The 21,947-nt window shown below is 41.7% G+C and overlaps 1 protein-coding gene across 1 annotated transcript; it reads left to right on the forward strand.

Annotated features, from left to right (window-relative positions):
• The first annotated feature begins 129 nt into the window (after window positions 1-129).
• Window positions 130-21,947, forward strand: LOC133531474 (uncharacterized). Its single transcript, XM_061869719.1, has 9 exons — window positions 130-211; window positions 5,713-5,846; window positions 7,632-7,696; window positions 8,358-8,678; window positions 8,864-8,949; window positions 10,467-10,543; window positions 11,586-11,678; window positions 19,800-19,938; window positions 20,176-21,947. Exons 1-9 carry the CDS (start codon window positions 193-195, stop codon window positions 20,301-20,303), a joined length of 1,062 nt encoding a protein of 353 aa, XP_061725703.1. The 5' UTR covers window positions 130-192; the 3' UTR covers window positions 20,304-21,947.

The raw sequence follows: 21,947 nt of genomic DNA on the forward strand, positions 1-21,947 counted from the left end.
TTTATTTTTAAACAGCATTTAGACAAGTTATTTTATCATGCGGTGTTTAATTTTTTGTAAAAACATGCTAGTTATAAATGAAAATATATATTTATTAATGTACATATTTTTATTTTGTTTGTTTATTTTTAAGTCTTAATTTGCACTTGCCTTTGAAATATTTTTGTTGTTCCCAAGTATAGTGAAGTCTAAATGAACATAACATGTCCAGGTAATTCCTATACTTTTGCAAAACCTCAGTGAGACTCAAACATATAAAAATATTTAAAAAAAAAATCGTTACTCGTTAAATTTTAATTTACTATTATTATTTGTGATCTTATTGAAATAAGTTAATTGCCATACTATGCTAACTTTACACAAACTTGATTGTAAGAATGCATACATAACTTTATATAGTTTGTGCCATCCATGATGACGTGCAGATTTGTCAAATCTAACCTTTAATTACATGACATTACCACTCAAGGCATGCGTCATCATGAATGACTCAATCTATATACTTTATACTTGACATAGCACTTGGCATGACCCTATGAGCACTTACAAGTTTAGGTTCATCAGATTCACAATGTTGGCCCTTTAGAAAACTGTACCTGTTTGAAGACACCTTTTACTTTTTTTTGTACCTTTTTTAAAATCCGGGGCAGAGAGGCAGGAGGTTGAGTCCCTGTTCTCATCCATCCATACATGGTCCAGCAAATATTGCAGGCAGTGCAGTGTGGTGATGCACCCAGTATATTTGGAACTTTTGCACTCGTCTCGGATTTACATGAAGATGGAGTGATAGGGTTTTGGATAAAGCTTGCTGCGAATTTTATCTTGTAAATTCTTGACGAAGGCTGCAGTAGATTATCACTGATGTAGATAATGTAGATCAGACAAAAATTGTTGCGGTTGCACTTTAGCATTTGACGAAGCCTTCGCTGTGGTTTTAGGTTTTTATCAAGTACCTTGACAAATAATAATCGCTTATTATCGAATAATAACAATCGGCAGTAATCGCTTACCAGCAGGTGATCTGTCTGCTTGTTTGTCTCCTGTGTCATAATAAAAACTCGTTTTGAAGATTCCCTTAAATCTTTCATAGAAAATAATCCAACTTCATTAAAATAAATTGATTCATTGAACATTCATTGATCATTAAAATAAAATTATATATATTTTTTTAAAATATGATTAGGAGGCAAACAGGCAGACGAATCGACGATGGTAAGCGATAACCGTCGCTCAAAGAGAGTTGCCCGTAGCAACTCCAAAGGGGTTGTAAGATTGGACATTGGACATAAGTGGACAAATTGTCTTAAAGGAACTCTGTGCTGTTGGCTTCAGCCTCACACATGCCACCCAAAGGTCCAGGACCCCACGGACCCGAGATATAGAAAGACATACAAATAATAATAATAAAACCTTTATTCTCACAAAATATTACATTAATTTATCATTGCTTATATTTTATATTATGCATTACTTCCCACTTGTGATTTTTCAAAAATTTTACAAAAATAATTCCTTTAGAGAGCTGAAAAAAAAAGTAATCTTTGGTATCCTGGAAACGGTTCTACAACAATTAAGTATGTCTTCTGAAAAGTGTAGCCAGTACAGTCTACGTCAAAGATATGTTTACATATTTTGTTCGAGTACCGAGTCTTCATACGCCTTACTTCTGGAGAAAATAAAAAAGGCCTTTTTGAGATTTACTAATAACCATTTGAGATTTACGAGTATTAACCAGAGTAACCAGAACTCTATTTTCAACTTCTACCCTTACTCTTGTCTGGTTATATTATTAGCTGAAAATCGTTGAGCATTAGACATTTTGTTTGCTGCGACATCTATTGTCGAGTACCAGTACTAAGAGTTCCGCTACTTGACGCTAGATGTAGACTACGATAATAATAGTATTTTTGGCAACAAAACCGTCGTATGGAGTGAACACTCTTGATCTTCTTAATTCTCTTTGGTACTACCCATTTTAGTACCCAACAAAATTCTTACTAAGCTGCCTTGGATATAATTCTCTAGAGGTAAGGCGTCTTGCTGACTACAGCTTGTTGCATATTGCGCGGTGACTCGGACTGCCCGGAACTGATAGCTCGAGTCTTGAGGTTGTACGTCCCGGATATTCCTCGAGTCTTTTTGAGGCCGCGAACGCGTCCACTGTTGGCCGAGCCGGCGGCGCGCACAGTATCGCGCAGAAACTCGCCACTCCTCCGCGCGTAATCGCTACTCAATGCACTCCTGATTTCCAGCTATCTTCACAATAAAGCTTGAAGAAATGAATAGGTATACTTATGGGCCCAAGCGGAATTTCATTGCAGAACTGAAATAGGTATTTATTTTTTAGTCAAAATGACATCACCCTTATTACCTAGGCATATCGGCATACACACACACACACACACACACCTATCGTGTCCAGATTAGGAGAAAAAGAGAATAGAAGAAAAAAAAATTGACGAGAAAAAATATTTTGAGGCAGGTTGTCCAAGTCGTTAGGGTCCGCAACGCGCATGTAACACCTCTGGAGTTGCAGGCGTCCATAGGCTACGGTGACTGCTTACCATCAGGCGGGCCGTATGCTTGTTTGCCACCGACGTGGTATAAAAAAAAGTCGGCCAACGGCCAAGCCTCTATATTCTACCTATGCAAAGGCCAAAAAAGTTTCTCGTAAAAAAAATTTACTTCATCTTTTTCCTAATCAGTCCCAAATATCTTAAACAGATCCACACCATCTTTATTACACCCTGTATACACCGTGGGCTGATAAAACCCGACAGATTTTAAAGGTGTATTCTTGACCGCATTTAGAAACTAAAATGTGATACAAAGTTTCCTGAAATCGGTCTTGTTTTAGAGATAATGACAATTTTTGTAAAAAATTGTTTCTGTAATAACTTAGTGAAAAACTCCTTTTTGGCTGCGACGCTGCCACTATGTGACTTGGTTTAGATATACCTGTTGGCAGACATAAAAGTTTTATAAGAAACTCGCAATTTTTAGTGTAAATAAAAAAAACTGTAGTTTTAGTTATTCGTTGTAACTAATTAGTTTTTTTTTCGCCAAGATGTAAGAAAAAATAACGTGTCGTATGAAGAAAAAGCATAAAAAAAAATTTTTTGTCTGATAATTTTTTTTGCCGAATTTTCCCAAAACTTATATAAATTTTTTTGCTCCTCATGACCTTAGGAATGAGTGGTTAAAATCTGTTGGGTTTTACCAGCCCACGGTGTATAAGGGGTAAGAAAATAATGTGGCTGCAACTGCAACCAATACACACAATAGCGTGCAGATAGCCTATTTCTAGTTATTTTTAAACAAAGCCCGTATTTGGCACACTGCAGTGCTGACCTCCATTCCTATTGTGAATAAAGTAGGGAACCGGGGTACTTGAACGATCTTTATTTAACACATTCACTGCCGGGAACCCACCTGGTGGGCGCTCGTGAACTTTGTTCAGATGCCGGACAACCTGGGCGGGTTGTTTTGTACGTAGATATAGACCACCGGTTTCTGGGGTAGTGCGCCGTTTTTTGTCTGGCAGTGAATGTGTTAAACCTCGTAAAATCATGCATTCTATAATTATATTTTTAGGGTTCCGTAGCCAAATGGCAAAAAACGGAACCCTTATAGATTCGTCATGTCCGTCTGTCTGTCCGTTAATGTCACAGCCACTTTTTTTTCTATAATTGTGTATATACAGATGTCAATCACAATGAAAAAATCAACGATTATCAAACTCTGGCCGACGTGGGACTCGAACCCACAATTTTAGATTGCCCTCACAATGTACACTCTCCCCGTTCCAATTTTATTAGAACAATTCATTAACCCCCCCACCCCCCCCCCCCCCCCCCACCCCCATTCCGCATTTGGGCTAGCGTGGGGACTATAGCCCGAGCCCTCTCGCACATGAGAGGAGGCCTGTGCCCAGCAGTGGGACGTATATAGGCTGAATGATTATATTTTATTATTTTATTTTAACCAAATAAGTTAGCATTTCTTTTGTTTAGTTACTATCTCAGACAAACGAAATAATTGAGCTACGGAAAGATTCGCGAGGTTCTGGTAGGCTTACGTAGCTCAATTGGTTAAGAGCAAACGCACGGATTGCGGAGGTTGCGGGTTCAAGTCCTGCCGGAAGCGTAACTTTTTCCATTTTTAGGGTTCCGTAGCCAAACGGCAAAAAACGGAACCCTTATAGATTCGTTCTGTCCGTCTGTCTGTCCGTTTATGTCACAGCCACTTTTTTCCGAAACTATAAGAACTATACTGTTCAAACTTGGTAAGCAGATGTTCTATGAACCGCATTAAGAGTTTCACTCAAAAATAGAAAAAAAACAATAAATTTTGGGAGTTCCCCATACTTAGATTTTTTTTTATCAAATCCATACGTGTGGGGTACCCATGGATAGGTCTTCAAAAATGATATTGAGGTTTCTAATATCTTTTTTTTCTAAACTGAATAGTTTGCGCGAGAGACAGTTCCAAAGTGGTAAAATGTGTCCCCCCCCCTGTAAGTTCTAAAATAACAGGATGATAAAACTAAAAAATATATATGATATACATACATTACCATGCAAACTTCCATCGAAAATTGGTTTGAACGAGATCTAGTAAGTAGTTTTTTTTAATACGTCATAAATGGTACGGAACCCTTCATGGGCGGGTCCGACTCGCACTTGGCCGCTTTTGGAGTACCGCTCGCAGACGTATCTGCTTGTTAAAAAAAATCATATATTTATTTGTATATATATATATATATATATTTTTACTCTAGTGGTTGGTCTGTTGTCTGTAGTGAGTTTATGAAGTTCTGTGAGGCGATGGATAAATGTTATGTATTAGATTTGCAGCAAACAGATCCCTACCAGAGTGTGTAGCATTCAAAACGTAACATCAGCTATGTATTTACCTATGAAAGCAATAAACATATTGATTACCGTGAAGACCGAAGTTCGCAAATTACGGCATCTCTCTCTGTCACTCTAACTACGCCGTAATTGGGTTAATTGACACAAGATTGCCAGTCCCTTGAGATTTCAATTGTACAGGTTTCACTTAACTAACTGTAACACAGTTTACTGTGTGTGTTGTGTGCACAGTGCACACTGTGTACTATTGAAATTGAATTGAATTTAAAATATTTATTTCAGAGTTATATAGATCCATATTTGTTAATATAAATTAGGAACTAATGTTAATTTAGTGCATAATATAATATTACAACTATATACCCAACCTATTTTTTAAATTTCAGAAATCCTATAACTTGTTGGTACTGCCCCTAAGCCTGCCCATCATCGAGACGATTTTCTTCCGCATAACCGTGTGAAAGTCGTCTGTATGGGTTTCGGTGAACATGCGCGATGCACTACACCATGTGGGCAGCCCCAACAACATTCTGAGTGCATAATTATATTTCACGCGCAGGGCATTTAAGACTTTTTTCGTATACTTCACCCACGGGCTGCTCGAGTTAAATGTATTTTTCTGTGCTTTCAAAAGCACAATTTTTACCTCTCTACCTAATGTGTAACTGTGTTTTCTGACCGATACGACCTTCAAACCTAGAAAAGAACGTGCTCCCATCTTAAAGGCCGGGAACGCAGTTGCGGTCCATGGGCGACGGTAATTGGTTACCATCAGGCAACTCGTCTACTCGACACCTACAGGTGTCGTCATAATAAAAAAAACTTATGAATTTTGCAGAAGTGGTGGGCGGCGAAAGCTGGCGCGGTGTCGCCCGCTCGCCGTCCCGGGAGTCTGTCACCACGGACCTGTCGCTCTTCAGCGTCTCCAGCGCGGCCAGCGACGCGAGGGCTCTAAGACTACTCGCCTGCAAGGTAACTCGCCTGCAAGGGTCAGTAACTCGCACGCAAGATGGCGCGGCGTCGCCCGCTCACCGTCCCGGGAGTCTGTCACCACGGACCTGTCGCTCTTCAGCGTCTCCAGCGCGGCTAGCAACGCGAGGGCTCTAAGACTACTCGCCTGCAAGGGTCAGTAACTCGCATGCAAGCTGGCGAAGTGTCGCCCACTCGCCGTCCCGGGAGTCTGTCACCACGGCCCTGTCGCTCTTCAGCGTCTCCAGCGCGGCCAGCGACGAGAGGGCTCTAAGACTACTCGCCTGCAAGGGTCAGTAACTCGCATGCAAGCTGGCGAAGTGTCGCCCACTCGCCGTCCCGGGAGTCTGTCACCACGGACCTGTCGCTCTTCAGCGTCTCCAGCGCGGCCAGCGACGAGAGGGCTCTAAGACTACTCGCCTGCAAGGGTCAGTAACTCGCATGCAAGCTGGAGCAGTGTCGCCCACTCGCCATCCCGGGAGTCTGTCATCACGGACCTGTCGCTCTTCAGCGTCTCCAGCGCGGCCAGCGACGAGAGGGCTCTAAGACTACTCGCCTGCAAGGGTCAGTAACTCGCATGCAAGCTGGAGCAGTGTCGCCCACTCGCCATCCCGGGAGTCTGTCATCACGGACCTGTCGCTCTTCAGCGTCTCCAGCGCGGCCAGCGACGAGAGGGCTCTAAGACTACTCGCCTGCAAGGGTCAGTAACTCGCATGCAAGCTGGCGCAGTGTCGCCCACTCGCCGTCCCGGGAGTCTGTCACCACGGACCTGTCGCTCTTCAGCGTCTCCAGCGCGGCCAGCGACGAGAGGGCTCTAAGACTATTCGCCTGCAAGGGTCAGTAACTCGCATGCAAGCTGGAGCAGTGTCGCCCACTCGCCATCCCGGGAGTCTGTCATCACGGACCTGTCGCTCTTCAGCGTCTCCAGCGCGGCCAGCGACGAGAGGGCTCTAAGACTACTCGCCTGCAAGGGTCAGTAACTCGCATGCAAGCTGGCGCAGTGTCGCTCACTCGCCGTCCCGGGAGTCTGTCACCACGGACCTGTCGCTCTTCAGCGTCTCCAGCGCGGCCAGCGACGCGAGGGCTCTAAAACTACTCGCCTGCAAGGGTCAGTAAGTCGCATGCAAGCTGGCGCAGTGTCGCCCACTCGCCGTCCCGGGAGTCTGTCACCTTGGACCAGTCGTTCTTCAGCGATTCCAGCGCGGCCAGCGACGCGAGGGCTCAGTAGCTCGCCCATAAGTCTCATATAGACATAGACATAGAATTTTTTTATTCAACATCACATGAAATGGCAGAGTTAACAGACAGTGACATTTAATACAAATAAGCCTTAAATTTAGACTTAAAAACTAAGAAATTGAGTTGTATATATAAGGGAGAAATATTCATGAGTGTTAAAAAGAAGCTTGCCTCAGCATAGTGTTGCAGTGTATTTACTACAACGCTGGCATATAAGTAGAAGCCACCCAGAAGTGGCGGACGGTGAAAGCAGGCGCGGTGTCGCTCGCTCGGTCCCGCGAGTCTAATGTTATTTGATAGATTCAGCCCATAGTGGGACGGACAGAAAAGGCCTAATAATTGGGTTCCGTTTCACCCTTCGGCTACGAAACCACAAAGTGTCATATATTTAAGCGAGCGTTGTTGTGCAAGATGTTACACTCTCGACCATGCTAACTTTGGCAGTAGGAATGCACACATCTTTATAAGCTCCATGACTTGGCATGTATTGTATACATAGCATGGTCCGTGTCTATTGCATATTTTAATATATATCTGGGTTTTTCACAGGCTGGACAGGGTCCCGACCCGAACCTGCGAGTGGCCAGCCCACATCCCGAGAGCAAGTTACAAAAGTAAGTCATTTTCTTATTCATTAAATATTCTCTTAGATTTTTTTACGACAAGGTGATTTAGAAAAATGTGCGTGACACTGTTTTTTAGGGTTCTGTTCTGTTGTCTACCCGTCCGTCCGTCTGTCTGTCAAGACCCTTTATCTCGGGAACGAGAAGAAGTATCGAGTTGAAATTAAAACCGTATACTCAGGTCTACAGGCCCTTGAAGTTGTGAACAAAACAAACTTCTAAGTTAACGTAAAAAAAGATACGGCCGTTTATGGCGCATAAAACGTATATTTCGACACTCAATCAACATATATAGGATACTTCCCGTTGACCTAGAACCTTGAAACTTGAAATAGAGTCAAACCAAGATAAGTTGGCAGCGATTTTGACAGCTCAGACGGTGCACGGGTTTTTTCCAACGTCAAACCTCTATGAAAACAAATTATGACCTTAACTTGACAAATAATTCGGATAAATAAATAATATAGCATTTTGTAACTGCTGACAATAGTTAACCTGTCATGTATGGAAACAGTCCCAAAAATGGGACCATTCGTTCACACTTTCAGTGTGTTTTAAAGTTCTATACCAAAAATGTCAAAATGGAACTCTTGTGGCTCAACTCTGTATGTATTTTTTAATGTTATTTGATTTGGTTATGTTTTTTTTCCAGACGGCCATCGTCAGGCCTCCCGCTGCAGACGGCGGACGCCTGTAAGTCGCTGCTGGCGGGCTGCGCGGCGCTGTGCGCCGCCCTGGGGCTCCGGCGCTCGCTCAGCGCCGACGACGTCACCGCCGACAAGCCGCGCCCGCCGCGCAGGTACCGTACCTACACGAACATGTCCGTACAGACGGCCGGCAGGCTCCCGCTGCAGACGGCGGAAGCCTGCAAGTCGCTGCTGGCGGGCTGCGCGGCGCTGTGCGCCGCCCTGGGGCTCCGGCGCTCGCTCAGCGCCGACGACGTCACCGCCGACAAGCCGCGCCCGCCGCGCAGGTACCGTACCTACACGAACATGTCCGTACAGACGGCCGGCAGGCTCCCGCTGCAGACGGCGGACGCCTGCAAGTCGCTGCAGCCGACCAATTAGTTACTCTATGGTTTACAATATGTGCTAATGCTGCTCTCTGGCGGCAGAACATTGCAGTAATACCCCTTATAGACAAGCATTTTTTTTTCAGCGCCACGTCAGAAGTGGGGCTGTGCGCGGCGCTAGAAGCCCTCACGCTGAGCTCTGCTTCCCGGTCGTGCAGCACGTGGGTCGCAGGTTCGAGTCCCATTTCACTTTAGCTATGCCTGTGCTGCCCTCTACAGGGGCATTCCGCAAAAAGTCTACTTTGTCATAGACGGCTCCTTCCCTTGACGTGCGCGTAACCAAAATGCTGCTTATTTTTTATTTACTGTTATTAGTATGGAAGGTGGAGGTAAGGAATACAATCTCCATATGCAAAACTGTTTCGAAAGTGTCCAGCTGTCAGCTATAAATAATAGTTCCAAATCTCTCCAGAGCAGCGCTAGAGTAGCTAAGAACCTAGGCGTTATTGACGGAGTGAAGTGCGCTGTCTATGATTTGAATTTTTATTCAAATAAGGTTTTTTGACGGACACTTTTTGGTACATGGAGATTGTATTCCTTACCTCCACCTTCCATAGTCATAAGGTACATATAGAAAATTGTCCACTCGAAATCATACGTCAAAATAGAAAAATGACAATTTGAAATACATCAACTAGGAAAATTGACCGTCCAAAATAATGTTGAAAAAGAATTATGTCCCATAGTAAAAATGTCAAATATGATATGATGGGGGGGGAGAAACTGCAGCATTCGGGCGTTCTCGGGTCCGTTCGGCTCAGCATTGCTCCGAGCAATTATAAGGGTTGGCACAACTTGACGTCCCTTTGCGTGCACAACCACAGATAAGATAATGACTTGAATTAGTTAAAATGTGACAACCCTGAATAACCGAAAGGGATGGTACCATACGTTAGAAAGGGACAACATGATTCGTCCTTGAATCGCTGTCAAATTTCGATTTTCTATGAAGTTTTCTTTCTGTACGATAGTAGGTACTATTACCAAAGAGAATTTGAAGTAGAGGTGGATTACCAAAGCACATTTTCTAGCCGTAGTAAATTTGCTGCCATCTTTCGACACATGATTAAAACTTTTAGAAGGCAATTTTGACTTTGATCATTATTCTTTCATTGATATGTGTTAAGTTTGTTAAGTATCAAAAAAATGGCGCCATCTACTAGAGATGCTCGATAGCATCGCTCAAAAAGATGCCGCCATACCTTTGGCCTATGCTCTAGTAGATGGCGCCACTTTTTGATATTTAACAAATTCAACATACATCAGTGAAAGAATAAGGATAAAAGTCAAATGGCGTTCTAAAAGTTTTAACCATGTGTCGAAAGATGGCAGTAAATTTACTGTGGCTACAAAATTTACTTAGATAATTCACGTCTATTTCTAATTTTCTTTGCTATTACTTATTCTGATTTAAACTTTAACGATTTTTACACATTATTAACTCACAAAAACGGGACTTAATCTCGTATTAAGTTTTAAATTTACCTCCGACGTTTCGAGGACGGCGTTCAAGTCAATAAACAAGATCAAGTGCGTGTAGTTCGAAAAACTCGCGCAAGATGTTGATGTCAACTTTAGCCAGTCTTCTCCGAGACCACGGGGACAAGGCCGTCCTCGAAACGTCGGAGGTAAATTTAAAACTTAATACGCAATTAAGTCCCGTTTCTACGAGTTATTCTGTGGTTTTAGTGGGCGGGTCGCAGCTGCCGTCGCCGCAGCGCGCAAGTGTCCAACCCGCACAGAGACTACTCTCCGACAACAAAAAGGTACCCTAAAACCATCTCCACCTTACAGAAAACCGCAACCAAATAACACTAAACCCTACTCATAGTGTTGTGTTCCTGCCGGTGAGTAAGGTTGCCAGAGCTCAACGAGGGGAGGGGGTTAGGGTCGGCAACGCGCATGTAACTCATCTGGAGTTGCAGGCGTACATAGGCTACGGAGACTGCTTACCATCAGGCGGGCCGTATGCTTGTTTGCCACCGAACGTAGTATAAAAAAAATATGTATATGTATTTTTACAAGCTTTTATTTAGTGTTAGTTTCGAAAGCGCTTATTAGTTACGTTTCATAGGTTTTAGAGTTCCGTACTAAAACGGTATTAGACGTGTGCGCCGATTGAAAAATGATCGGCGGCGGCGTTTGCCAAAAAATCGACGGCGGCGGCGTGTTTTCGGCGTGAAATCGGCGTGACCTTGACTTTCAGGTTTCTTAAGAAAAATCATTAATTTGTTGTTTTTGTTGAAAATTTGGTCAATCCAGATTGCTGGTCAGTTAATTAGGTATAGTTCTGAATAGACTGTGAGTGAAATAGGCTTTGTAAATGAATATAGGATAAGTATAATAACATGATTCCCCTAGTTGCATTCCGGCTTGCATTTTTTCATTTTTAAATTTATAGTCCTCGACATTTAAAGTAGAAATAAAAATGTGATAACAAAATAACGAAATGAATTTTATCTTAAAATTTTAAAATAAAATAATTATTAATAATTTCTGAATTATGTTTCTCACTGGACCTACATTCGAGAATTACTGTTTTGTCCTATGGTTGACTGGTAGAGAATGCCTTAAGACATTAAGTCCGCCATTTGTACTTATTTTTATCGTGAAGTAAAGTTTAAATAAATCAATAATAAATTAAAAAGTGATTTATAAATGGTGCGACTTTGTCTGTTTTTTTTTCATAATTACTTCTAATGAATATTTTCCTCATATTGCATATTTATCGTTTCTAATAAGAATATTTCTGTACTTGATCTTGATTGTTTTCATTAATATGAATTGTTAAATATATTTGTTTGTCAGATTCGTCAGAACTACATAAAGCGGCGGCTGCTGACCACCTACAAGGCTCTGGAGAGGATGTCACAGTCGGAGTTCAATTTGGATAAACTCGAGGTATTTCACATTACTTTTATTTTTGTTTCTAGGAAATATGTTTGAGTTTCTTATATTATTCGAACAGATCAAGCCGGAGCCGCTACCTGCAGCTGTCGAATACCTTGTGAATTGAATACTTACCATTGTGCGATATGATCAACACGTTGAACGGGCTTCTGAGTAACGAAGAAGATATATTTACTGATCCCTGGTCTAAACTAGCGTCCAGGTCCTCGCTTACTGTGAGACTATGAATGAGTGAAGAGTTGAAGATTTCTACACTGTTAATCATATGTAAGGGCTTGTGCACAAATCACGCGAGGTTTTTTCGGCTACTTTTTGACACCCCCCCCCCCCCCCCCCCCCCCCCCCCCCCTTGGTGATATTTGGTGAGGTTTTTGGTAACCCCCCCCCCCCTCCCCCACATAACCTCACGTGTATTTTTTTCATTCGACCTAATTTTAAGATAAATAGTATTGTATAGAGTAAATCTTGTTTAGAATCGCAATTTTGAAGTACCAAGTGAATATTTATGTTTAAGAGTCCTTATTCCTACAGACGAGCGTATTTTGTAAAATGCTTCCTTTTTCATTCAAGATTACGACGTAACTATTAGTATTTATTCAAAAACTGGTAACGTACTTAAATAATCGTTTCCTAAACTAGCGGCTCCAACAGTTCAAATTTTCATTTTCTCTTTTAAACCTCTTTTTTAATGAGTTTTTTTGGGAGTCTTTTCCAAATTTTGCAGTGAGATGTGGCGTTTCGGTTCTCAATTTTGCTGTAAACAAGAATCATTTGGTACATGAATGACTACAATTTGATTCAACATATCTCGTACGAGGGGCTGGAATGATTAACAATCGAAGATTCATTTGAAAAAACTGATAAAATACCTTCCGAGTTTTCTTCATTTTTTTGGCGAAAACAGGGTTTTATTATATTTTATTTCCGCAAATTGTACGCATATTTTGCTTTAAAAATAATATTATAGCAAACTGTAACTTTATGTTAACCTATAAAAAAAAAATCATAACTATGGGACCTACATTGCCGTAAATTTATATTTTTTTAAAACACGTATAAATCACGCAGCAGCGACGCCCCGCTCTCAGTCCGCGCGGAGCGCGCTTAGAGGACGGACCTGTGCTCGATTGTCAGGCATTCGTTGCGATCGTAATCAGCTACGGAGTTCCGAGAAGTGCTATATACTGCGATTAGAAAATCTTAATAAAAGTTCATTTTTTACACTATGCTTAACAGACTCTCGCTTATTGATGGATTTTCAGTGGTCCTTTTTTTTATACTACGTCGGTGGCAAACAAGCTTACGGCCCCGCCTGATGGTAAGCAGTATCCGTAGCCTATGTACGCCTGCAACTCCAGAGGAGTTACATGCGCGTTGCCGACTCTAACCCCCTCCCGCCCCTCGTTGAGCTCTGGCAACCTTACTCACTGGCAGGAACACAACACTATGAGTAGGGTCTAGTGTTATTTGGCTGCGATTTTCTGAAAAACGCATTTTTACTTGAAATTACGTTAGGGTTTGCATTTGCATTATTATTTTTGACCCGGATGAAGTCCAAGTTCTCATGATGGAGTCAGGAGTTGGTCACCAGAACTCCTAATCTACTCATTATAATCCCATCGTGTTTGGGCTCAAAAGATTTGCCCTGACGAACACCATCGATCTAGATGAGGTCCAGGGTCTCATGATGGAGTCAGGAGTTGGTCACCAGGACTCTTAATCTACTTATCATAACGCCATCGTGTTTGGGCTCAATAGATTTGCCCTGACGAGCACCATCAATCTAGATAAAGTCCAGGGTCTCATGATGGAGTCAGGAGTTGGTCACTAGAACTCCTAATCTACTCATTATAATTCCATCGTGTTTTGGCTCAAAAGATTTGCCCTGACGAGCACCATAGATCTAGATGAGGCCCAGGGTCTCATGATGGAGTCAGGAGTTGGTCACCAGAACTCCTAATCTACTCATCATAACTCCATCGTGTTTGGGCTCAATAGATTTGCCCTGACGAACACCATCGACCTAGATGAGGTCCAGGGTCTCATGATGGAGTCAGGAGTTGGTCACCAGAACTCCTAATCTACTGATCATAACTCCATCGTGTTTGGGCTCAATAGATTTGCCCTGATGAACACCATCGATTTAGATGAGGTCCAGGGTCTCATGATGAAGTCAGGAGTTGGTCACCAGAACTCCTAAACTACTCATCATAACCTCATCGTGTTTGGGCTCAATAGATTTGCCCTGATGAGCATCATCAATCTAGATAAAGTCCAGGGTCTCATGATGGAGTCAGGAGTTGGTCACTAGAACTCCTAATCTACTCATTATAATTCCAACGTGTTTGGGCTCATGAGATTTGCCATGACGAGCACCATCGACCTAGATGAGGTCCATGGTCTCATGATGGAGTCAGGAGTTGGTCACCAGAACTCCTAATCTACTCATCATAACTCCATCGTGTTTGGGCTCAATAGAGTTGCCCTGACGAGCACCATCAATCTAGATCAGGTCCAGGGTCTCATGTTGGACTCAGGAGTTGGTCACCAGAACTCCTAGTCTATTCATCATAACTCCATCGTGTTTGGGCTCAAAAGATTTGCCCTGACGAGTACCATCGATCTAGATTAAGTCGAGGGTCTCATGATGGACTCAGGAGTTGGTCACCAGAACTCCTAATCTATTCATCATAATGGTAATTTGATGGTGCTTGTCGGGGTAAATCTATTGAGCCCAAACACGATGGAGTTATGATAAATAGATTACGAGTTCCGGTGACCAACTCCTGACTCCATCATGAGACCCTGGACTTCATCTAGATCGATGGTACTCGTCAGGGCAAATCTTTTGAGCCCAAACACGATGGAATTATAATGAGTAGATTAGGAGTTCTAGTGACCAACTCCTGACTCCATCATGAGACCCTGAACATCATCTAGATTGATGGTGCTCGTGAGGGCAAATCTATTGAGCCCAAACACGATGGAGTTATGATGAGTAGATTAGGAATTATGGTGACCAACTCCTGACTCCATCATGAGACCCTGGACTTCATCTAGATCGATGGTACTCGTCAGGGCAAATCTTTTGAGCCCAAACACGATGGAATTATAATGAGTAGATTAGGAGTTCTAGTGACCTACTCCTGACTCCATCATGAGACCCTGGACTTCATCTAGATTGATGGTGCTCATCAGGGTAAATCTATTGAGCCCAAACTCGATGGAGTTATGATGAGTAGATTAGGAGTTCTGGTGACCAACTCCTGACTCCGTCATGAGACCCTGGACCTCATCTAGATCGATGGTGTTCGTCAGGGCAAATCTTTTGAGCCCAAGCACGATGGAATTATAATGAGTAGATTAGGTGTTCTGGTGACCAACTCCTGACTCCATCATAAGAACCTGGATGGACTTCATTCGGGTCATAAATAATAATACAAACCCTAACGTGATTTCAAATAACACTGAAACTCTATAGCACTAATGTGCGCAAACGATTGGCATCTTGACTAGGCAGCATGGGTGCGTAGCCACCATGCCAATCGATATGACAACGAAACACTATCTGTCTCTCTCTCGTACTAATATGCACAAACGATTGGCATCTTGGCTGGGCAGCATGGGTGCGTAGCCAACATGCCAAACGTTTACGATACGACAAGGAAACACTATCTGTCTCTCTATCGCACTAATATGCGCAATCGATTGGCTTCTTGGCTAGGTATCATGGGTGCGTAGCCAACATGCCAATCGTTTACGATACGACAACGAAACACTACTGTCTCTCTATCGCACTAATACATATACGCAAACGATTGGTATTTTGGCTAGGCACCAAGCAAGTGTGTGGCCAACATGCCAATCGTTTACGATACGACAACGAAACACTATCTGTCTCTCTATCGCACTAATATACTTTATTTATACCTGCAGTCATTTACTAACTTCTTTATTTTCCATTGGTGTGAAAGAGACAGAATAAAGAGCAAGGGTTATAGTACACTCTGTAGTCTGTACACTTAGTAGTAGTGTACATAAAAAAAACTACTGTGCATATAAAATAAAATAAAGAGTGCCCATATGATATCATATAACACTAAAATTAATGTTGCTTGAAATTATATTGAAAACTATCAAGATTATTCTAGTCTGCATTGAAACGCGCGTCGCGTTGCCGGCGCTCGCGTACCGAGCGCCAACGCCATCTATCGAGCGTTATTTCGTGAAATCGGAGAACGCTCCAAGGATTAAGGGCTCTTAACGGAACCGAGAAAAAGCATGTGGTACATATTTTTTCTTAGTTTCGTTCACTATAAAAAAAATACACGTGAGTTCTCCTTATACCCCCCTCCCCCAACGTGATCTGTCGCGATTTTTTCGTGACCCCCCCCTCTCCCCCCCATCGAACCTCGCGTGATTTGTGCACAAGCCCTAAGTGTGTTAATTAATATTCATAAATTGCAAGTGTAATTGGTGTAAACCGTTCTTGTAAAATATAATAAATAAATTATTTTATATTTGATATACTAGCAGCTCTTGGAGCGTATACCTACCTATATTTTTTATTTTTAAAATTCAGGAGAGGTATGGGCGTTGTGAATGTCATCTCGCTTTGTGTGATAGGGCATAGCGATTTCTGAAACATTTCACATATTTCCTAAACGGTGACATATTTCAAGTGTTGAAAATTACATATTTGACAGGAAATGTTTCTGATAGAAATGTTACCGAATAAATTTCACTTAAATTTCATGTAACCTATCCACTACTTCTGACGTCAGTAGGACGGATTGTCATCGAAAAATTCGAGAATATGTGACAGTAGCCGCGTGGCTAAGGGGTAATCGTACCCGGTTATTATACGATGGATGGAAGTTCAAGAACACGTTACGCTGCGCCCTTCTTCTTCTTTGTCAGGGGCTATGTAAGGCTCTACAGCCTAAATATCACTGCGACCATTCCTGATCTATTGTGATCGCTACCTACTACAACTCTCGAAGCAAACCTGCAACTTCAAACAGCTGCAGGATCCTCTTGATCTCGAGAGACCTTAACTCCTCCGGGCGTAATGTGTGTCTGACCTGGGGGCCTACCGCGAAAACCGGAATTCGCCAATTGCGGGGATCTTTCTCTTTTACTCTCACTAAGATGTAATTAGAGTGACAGAGAAAAATTCCCGCAATTGACGAACTTCGATTTTCGCGTTAGGCCCCCAGGATTTGAGATTTATTAGTGATCTCATGTGTAATATAAGAATTGCTTCATGACTTTCTTAAATAAGTTGATAATTTTGCTAATAATATGATAATATGTTATGAGTTATGAATAAGATATTATATGCTGTGCCCTTGCAGGATCCATGTGAGACATTGTATATCATATTGTATAACATCTATACTGTACCATGGTTGCAATAAAGAATGATGATGATGATGATGATGATGATTGAGTCACGAGTGCGCATTTACGCTGCGCCCTACTTCCTTTCTTTTTTTTAAAACATATTTGCAATTTATTTTGCTTCGTATGTATATATCAAACATATTATTTACCTACATGATATTATCTCTCATACGTGAAATTTCATTTTACTCTCTGCTCTTATATTCGTTACCCTAATAAACCATAATATTCATAATGTTTTTATTGAGCGTTATAAACTCCGCTTGGAGATGTAACATTTTTGTGAACAGTTTTGGGACAAGAAAGCAGGCAGAGCTTCAATTGTATATCTAAACATAATATAATATCAAATACGCAGCTTTGTCTGTTCGCTAAAAACTCGTTTTAAGAAAAATTTAAAGAAATATAAGCGACTTTTCCCATTTGAAACTTACTTGAAATTTAAGTGTAAGTTTCACTTTGGTAAGTTACAAGCAGCCCATCACTAGTAGGGCACAGCACTACGGATGTCATTTCAGATCTAGAGCAGAGCCCAACTGGGGAAGTACCTCCACCTTACCAAAAAGAATTAAGAAGACCAAGAGTGCTCACTCCATACAATGGTTTAGTTACCAAAAATACTATTATTTTCATAGTCTACATCTAGCGTCAAGTAGCGGAACTCTCAGTACTGCTACTCGACAATAGATGTCGCGGCAAAAAAAGGTCTAATGCTCAACGATTTTCCGCTAATATTATAACTAGAGTAACCGGAACTCAACTTTTAACTCCTACGCTTACTCTGGTTATAATATTAGCCGAGAATCTTTGAGCCTTTTTGACGCTAGATGTAGACTACGAAAATAATAGTATTTTTGGTAACAAAACTGTTCTAAGGAGTGAGCACTCTTGGTTTTCTTAATTCTATTTGCCCTTAAAGAAAACCGCAGCCAAATAACACTAGACCGTACTCATAGTGTTGTGTTCCTGCCGGTGAGTAAGGTTGCCAGAGCTCAACGAGGGTGCAGTGTTAGGGTCGGTAACGCGTATGTAACCCTCCGGAGTTGTAGGTGTCCATAGGCACTGGAGATTATGCCGGGCCATATGCTCGTTTGCCACAGATGTAGTATAAAAAAAAGCGGCCAAGTGCGAGTCGGAATCGCCCATGAAGGGTTCCGTACCATTTATGACGTATTAAAAAACTACTTACTAGATCTGGTTCAAACCAATTTTCGGTGGAAGTTTGCATGGTAATATGTATCATATATTTTTTTTAGATTTTTCATTCTGTTAATTGAGAAGTTACAGGGGGGGGGGGCACATTTTTTCACTTTGGAAGTGTCTCTCGCGCAAACTATTCAGTTTAGAAATAAATGATATTAGAAACCTAAATATCATTTTTGAAGACCTATCCCATAGACCTATCCCCACACATATGGGTTTGAAGAAAAAAGATTTTTTGAGTTTCAGTTCTAAGTATGGGGAACCCCCAAAATTTATTGTTTTTTTTTTCTATTTTTGTGTAAACATCATAATGCGGTTCATAGAATACATCTACTTACCAAGTTTGAACAGCATAGCTTTTATAGTTTCGGAAAAAAGTGGCTGTGACAGAATCGGACAGACAGACGGACATGACGAATCTATAAGGGTTCCGTTTTTTGCCATTTGGCTACGGAACCCTAAAAATGTGTATCTAGTCTATTTTTGAAAGAGATCACCGACGGTGCACTAACAACAGTTTCTGGTAGAGAGTTCCACACATTTACCACACGATTCGGCAAGAAGTGTATCCTGTGGTTGCACACGGAGGTTTGATAAGTTTTGAGCGTCTTCTCAACCTTACATTCTTTTGTTTTGAAATCGAACCAAAAAACTAATGCAGACATAGTCATCATCTAAATAAAAATTGGTTAAACTACATCGAAGAGGGCCTTTTAAGGTGAAGCGGTTTAGCCAAAAGGAAAATAGTATTTTATGCATCAGTTGTATAAGAAGGGTCAAAAAAGGCGTATGGCGTGAGTTACAATGTGAGCCGGAGCCGAAGGCGTAGGCGAACATTGTAAAGGAATACGCCACGAGAATTTTTTGACCTACTTATACAACGTTGCATACAATATTTTTCCTACGAGTCAACAAAAATAAATCTTAATTTAGGTAAACAAATTACAGCAAAAGTATATAGCCAAGACGCGCGAGCATACCTTGTCACGCGCCCGGCCCGCCCCGGGCCGCGGCCGGCCGGTCGGCGACACCTCCTCGTAACTCATGAGGCCCTGGTACTTGCTACTTGCTAAATTAATTTTTTGGACAGTTTTTTCTCAATTTTGGCCACCGTAGCCTACGGAGCGACGCTAAGCGGTCTTCGTAGTCTATGGGTGTTGCTATATTACGGGTGTCACATGCGTGTTTCTGACTTATTTAGTAATTATTTTTACTATGCAACCAAATGAATATTTTGTAAGTTGGCATCAATGGACTTAGTTTAAAACCGTATTCGTTTTGGTTTTGTTAGGTTGGGAGCCATTAATCGCAGTAACGTTATAGCGTATAAAAGCACAAGAGCTTTTATGAGGAATAGACAATATAGACTTTTCTTGAAATCTTTTATGTATGTTCTTATATTCGTGTTAATGAATGCATAAATGACAGATAATAGTAGAGGAGTAGGAAAAGAAGTATTATAACTTCGATCATTGGAAGTTTAGCCGGCATGTTATTGCACAGGCGGCGGCGGTGGCGTCGGCGCTAGCGTCTGGCGGCGGCGCGGGGCCCACCGTGCTGGCCGTGCCCGCCGCGCCCACCGTGCCCACCGTGCCCAACGTGCCCAACGTGCCCACCGTGCACACGCGCTTCGTGCATCCCGGTAACGTTCCCGATATATACATCTTTTCGAATAGGAGCACCGCATTGTCGTGTTTCATTTTCCAGGCTAGTAGAGTATGAAGTCTCATCTTAATATGTGTAGCTTGGTGAAACGATTCATCAGTAAAAAAGCACGAAATTCAAAAATAGTATGGATTGTCAACCTTTCACCACCTTTTCTACTGACAAAACTGGTTTACCGGCCTATATCAACATTTTTATGTTACTAATATTACAGAAGCATGCGCCCTCGCGCTGACGGCGGCGGACCTGGAGCGCGAGCGCGGCCGCCCGCTCAGCAAGTACGAGAGGAACATGATGATCTTCAACTGGCTTCACACCCTGGACGACCAGGCACCTTTCTAGGCTTCCCAGTAACTCAAACCTATATTGATCAACTAAGCGCAACAAAAATAAGGAGTTTCGCTATAAAATGACCCGTTTTCATTGTAAAATGCGTTAAAGTAAAAAAAAGTAGGAAAAGGGCCAAAATCCCCTCCCTCAAGAAGTATGAAAGAAATATCATGATATTCAATTGGCTTCACACCCTGCACGACAAGGCACATTTCTAGGCTTCTTAGTACCTGAAGCCAATTTTGGTCAAATTAGAGAAGAAATTTCGCTACAAAATGACCCGTTTTCATTGCAAAGTTCGTTACAGTAAAAATTAGTAGGAAAAGGGGCTAAGCCCCCTAACCTCCTACAGGAAGTACGAGAGGAATATAATGATATTCAACTGGCTTCACACCCTGGACGACCAGGCACCTTTCTAGGCTTCCTAGTAACTAAACCATATATTGGTCAAGTAAGAGAAATAAAAATAAGGAATTTCGCTACAAAATTACCCGTTTCCATTGTAAAATGTGTTAGAGTAAAAATAAGTAGGATAAGGGGCAAAGCCCCCTAAACTCCTTCAGGAAGTACGAGAGGAATATAATGATCACCAACTGACTGCATACCCTGGTCGACCAGGCAGTCTAGGCATCTTTTTAGGTCTCCTAGAAACGTTCTAGGCAACTCAGAAAAAAATACGAGTTGCTTTGTTGAAATGTCCCTAAAAATAACCCCTTTTGCGTCGCGAATTGCGTTTGAGTGTCACCAACCTGCCACGTCCCATAATCGGCACGACGTAAATGCAGTAAATAGAAGTTTCCTGCTATTATTACCATCTATTACATAAGCATGTTGTAGTAATAAATAAGTAGGGATAGGGGCAAAGCCCCTAGTTTCCTGTCCTTAATAAAAACGAACGAAATATGTGACATTATACAACACCTACATAATACTTAACACAAAAAGGGGCGACGCCCCTTAGCGTCCTTGAGCAAGACAAACACAATATGATGAATTGATTATATTTTTCTGCGAGAAAATGTAATAATAGTACATTACGATTTATAGGCCCGTGAAATCTAAGGAGGTACATTACGATACAAGTGCGAAAAATAGGAAATTCAAAGCGAGTGGCGATAAATTAAAACACGACCGAAATTAAAACAGGGAGTGTTTTAAATCGACACGAGTTGCGAATTACCTATTCGCACAAGTATCGTACGTTTTACAGTACATATGGCCCTTTAAATGTTCGACACAGTAACGTAATATGCTAATTTACGCACTAGTGCGAAAAAATAGCACCATATGTACTGTAAAATAACTAACATAATACGTTATAAACATATTTAGAGAAAGGGAGCGATGCCCCACAGCCTCCTTGAGTGAATACAAAACTTAATTGGAATATTATCTTATTAATATTATCAATATGTGAAAGTGTTGTGTGATTGTTAAACGATAATTTGTGTCCCTGAATACATCCATTGAGGATGTGCAACGCGGGTTGCAATGTAGTACGAGGAAAACGAGTACTTAGTGGAAGGAGGTTGCTACAAATATAAATGGTACCGAAAAGGAAGTCTTCACATGGAATAAATAAATTTTCCATTTAGGAAATGGAAACTTCTGTTCCCCATATAAATTTATGAAAATGTTCTGAAATTATACTATGTA

Source organism: Cydia pomonella, chromosome 25 (genome assembly GCF_033807575.1).
Source record: "Cydia pomonella isolate Wapato2018A chromosome 25, ilCydPomo1, whole genome shotgun sequence".
NCBI lineage: Eukaryota > Metazoa > Arthropoda > Insecta > Lepidoptera > Tortricidae > Cydia > Cydia pomonella.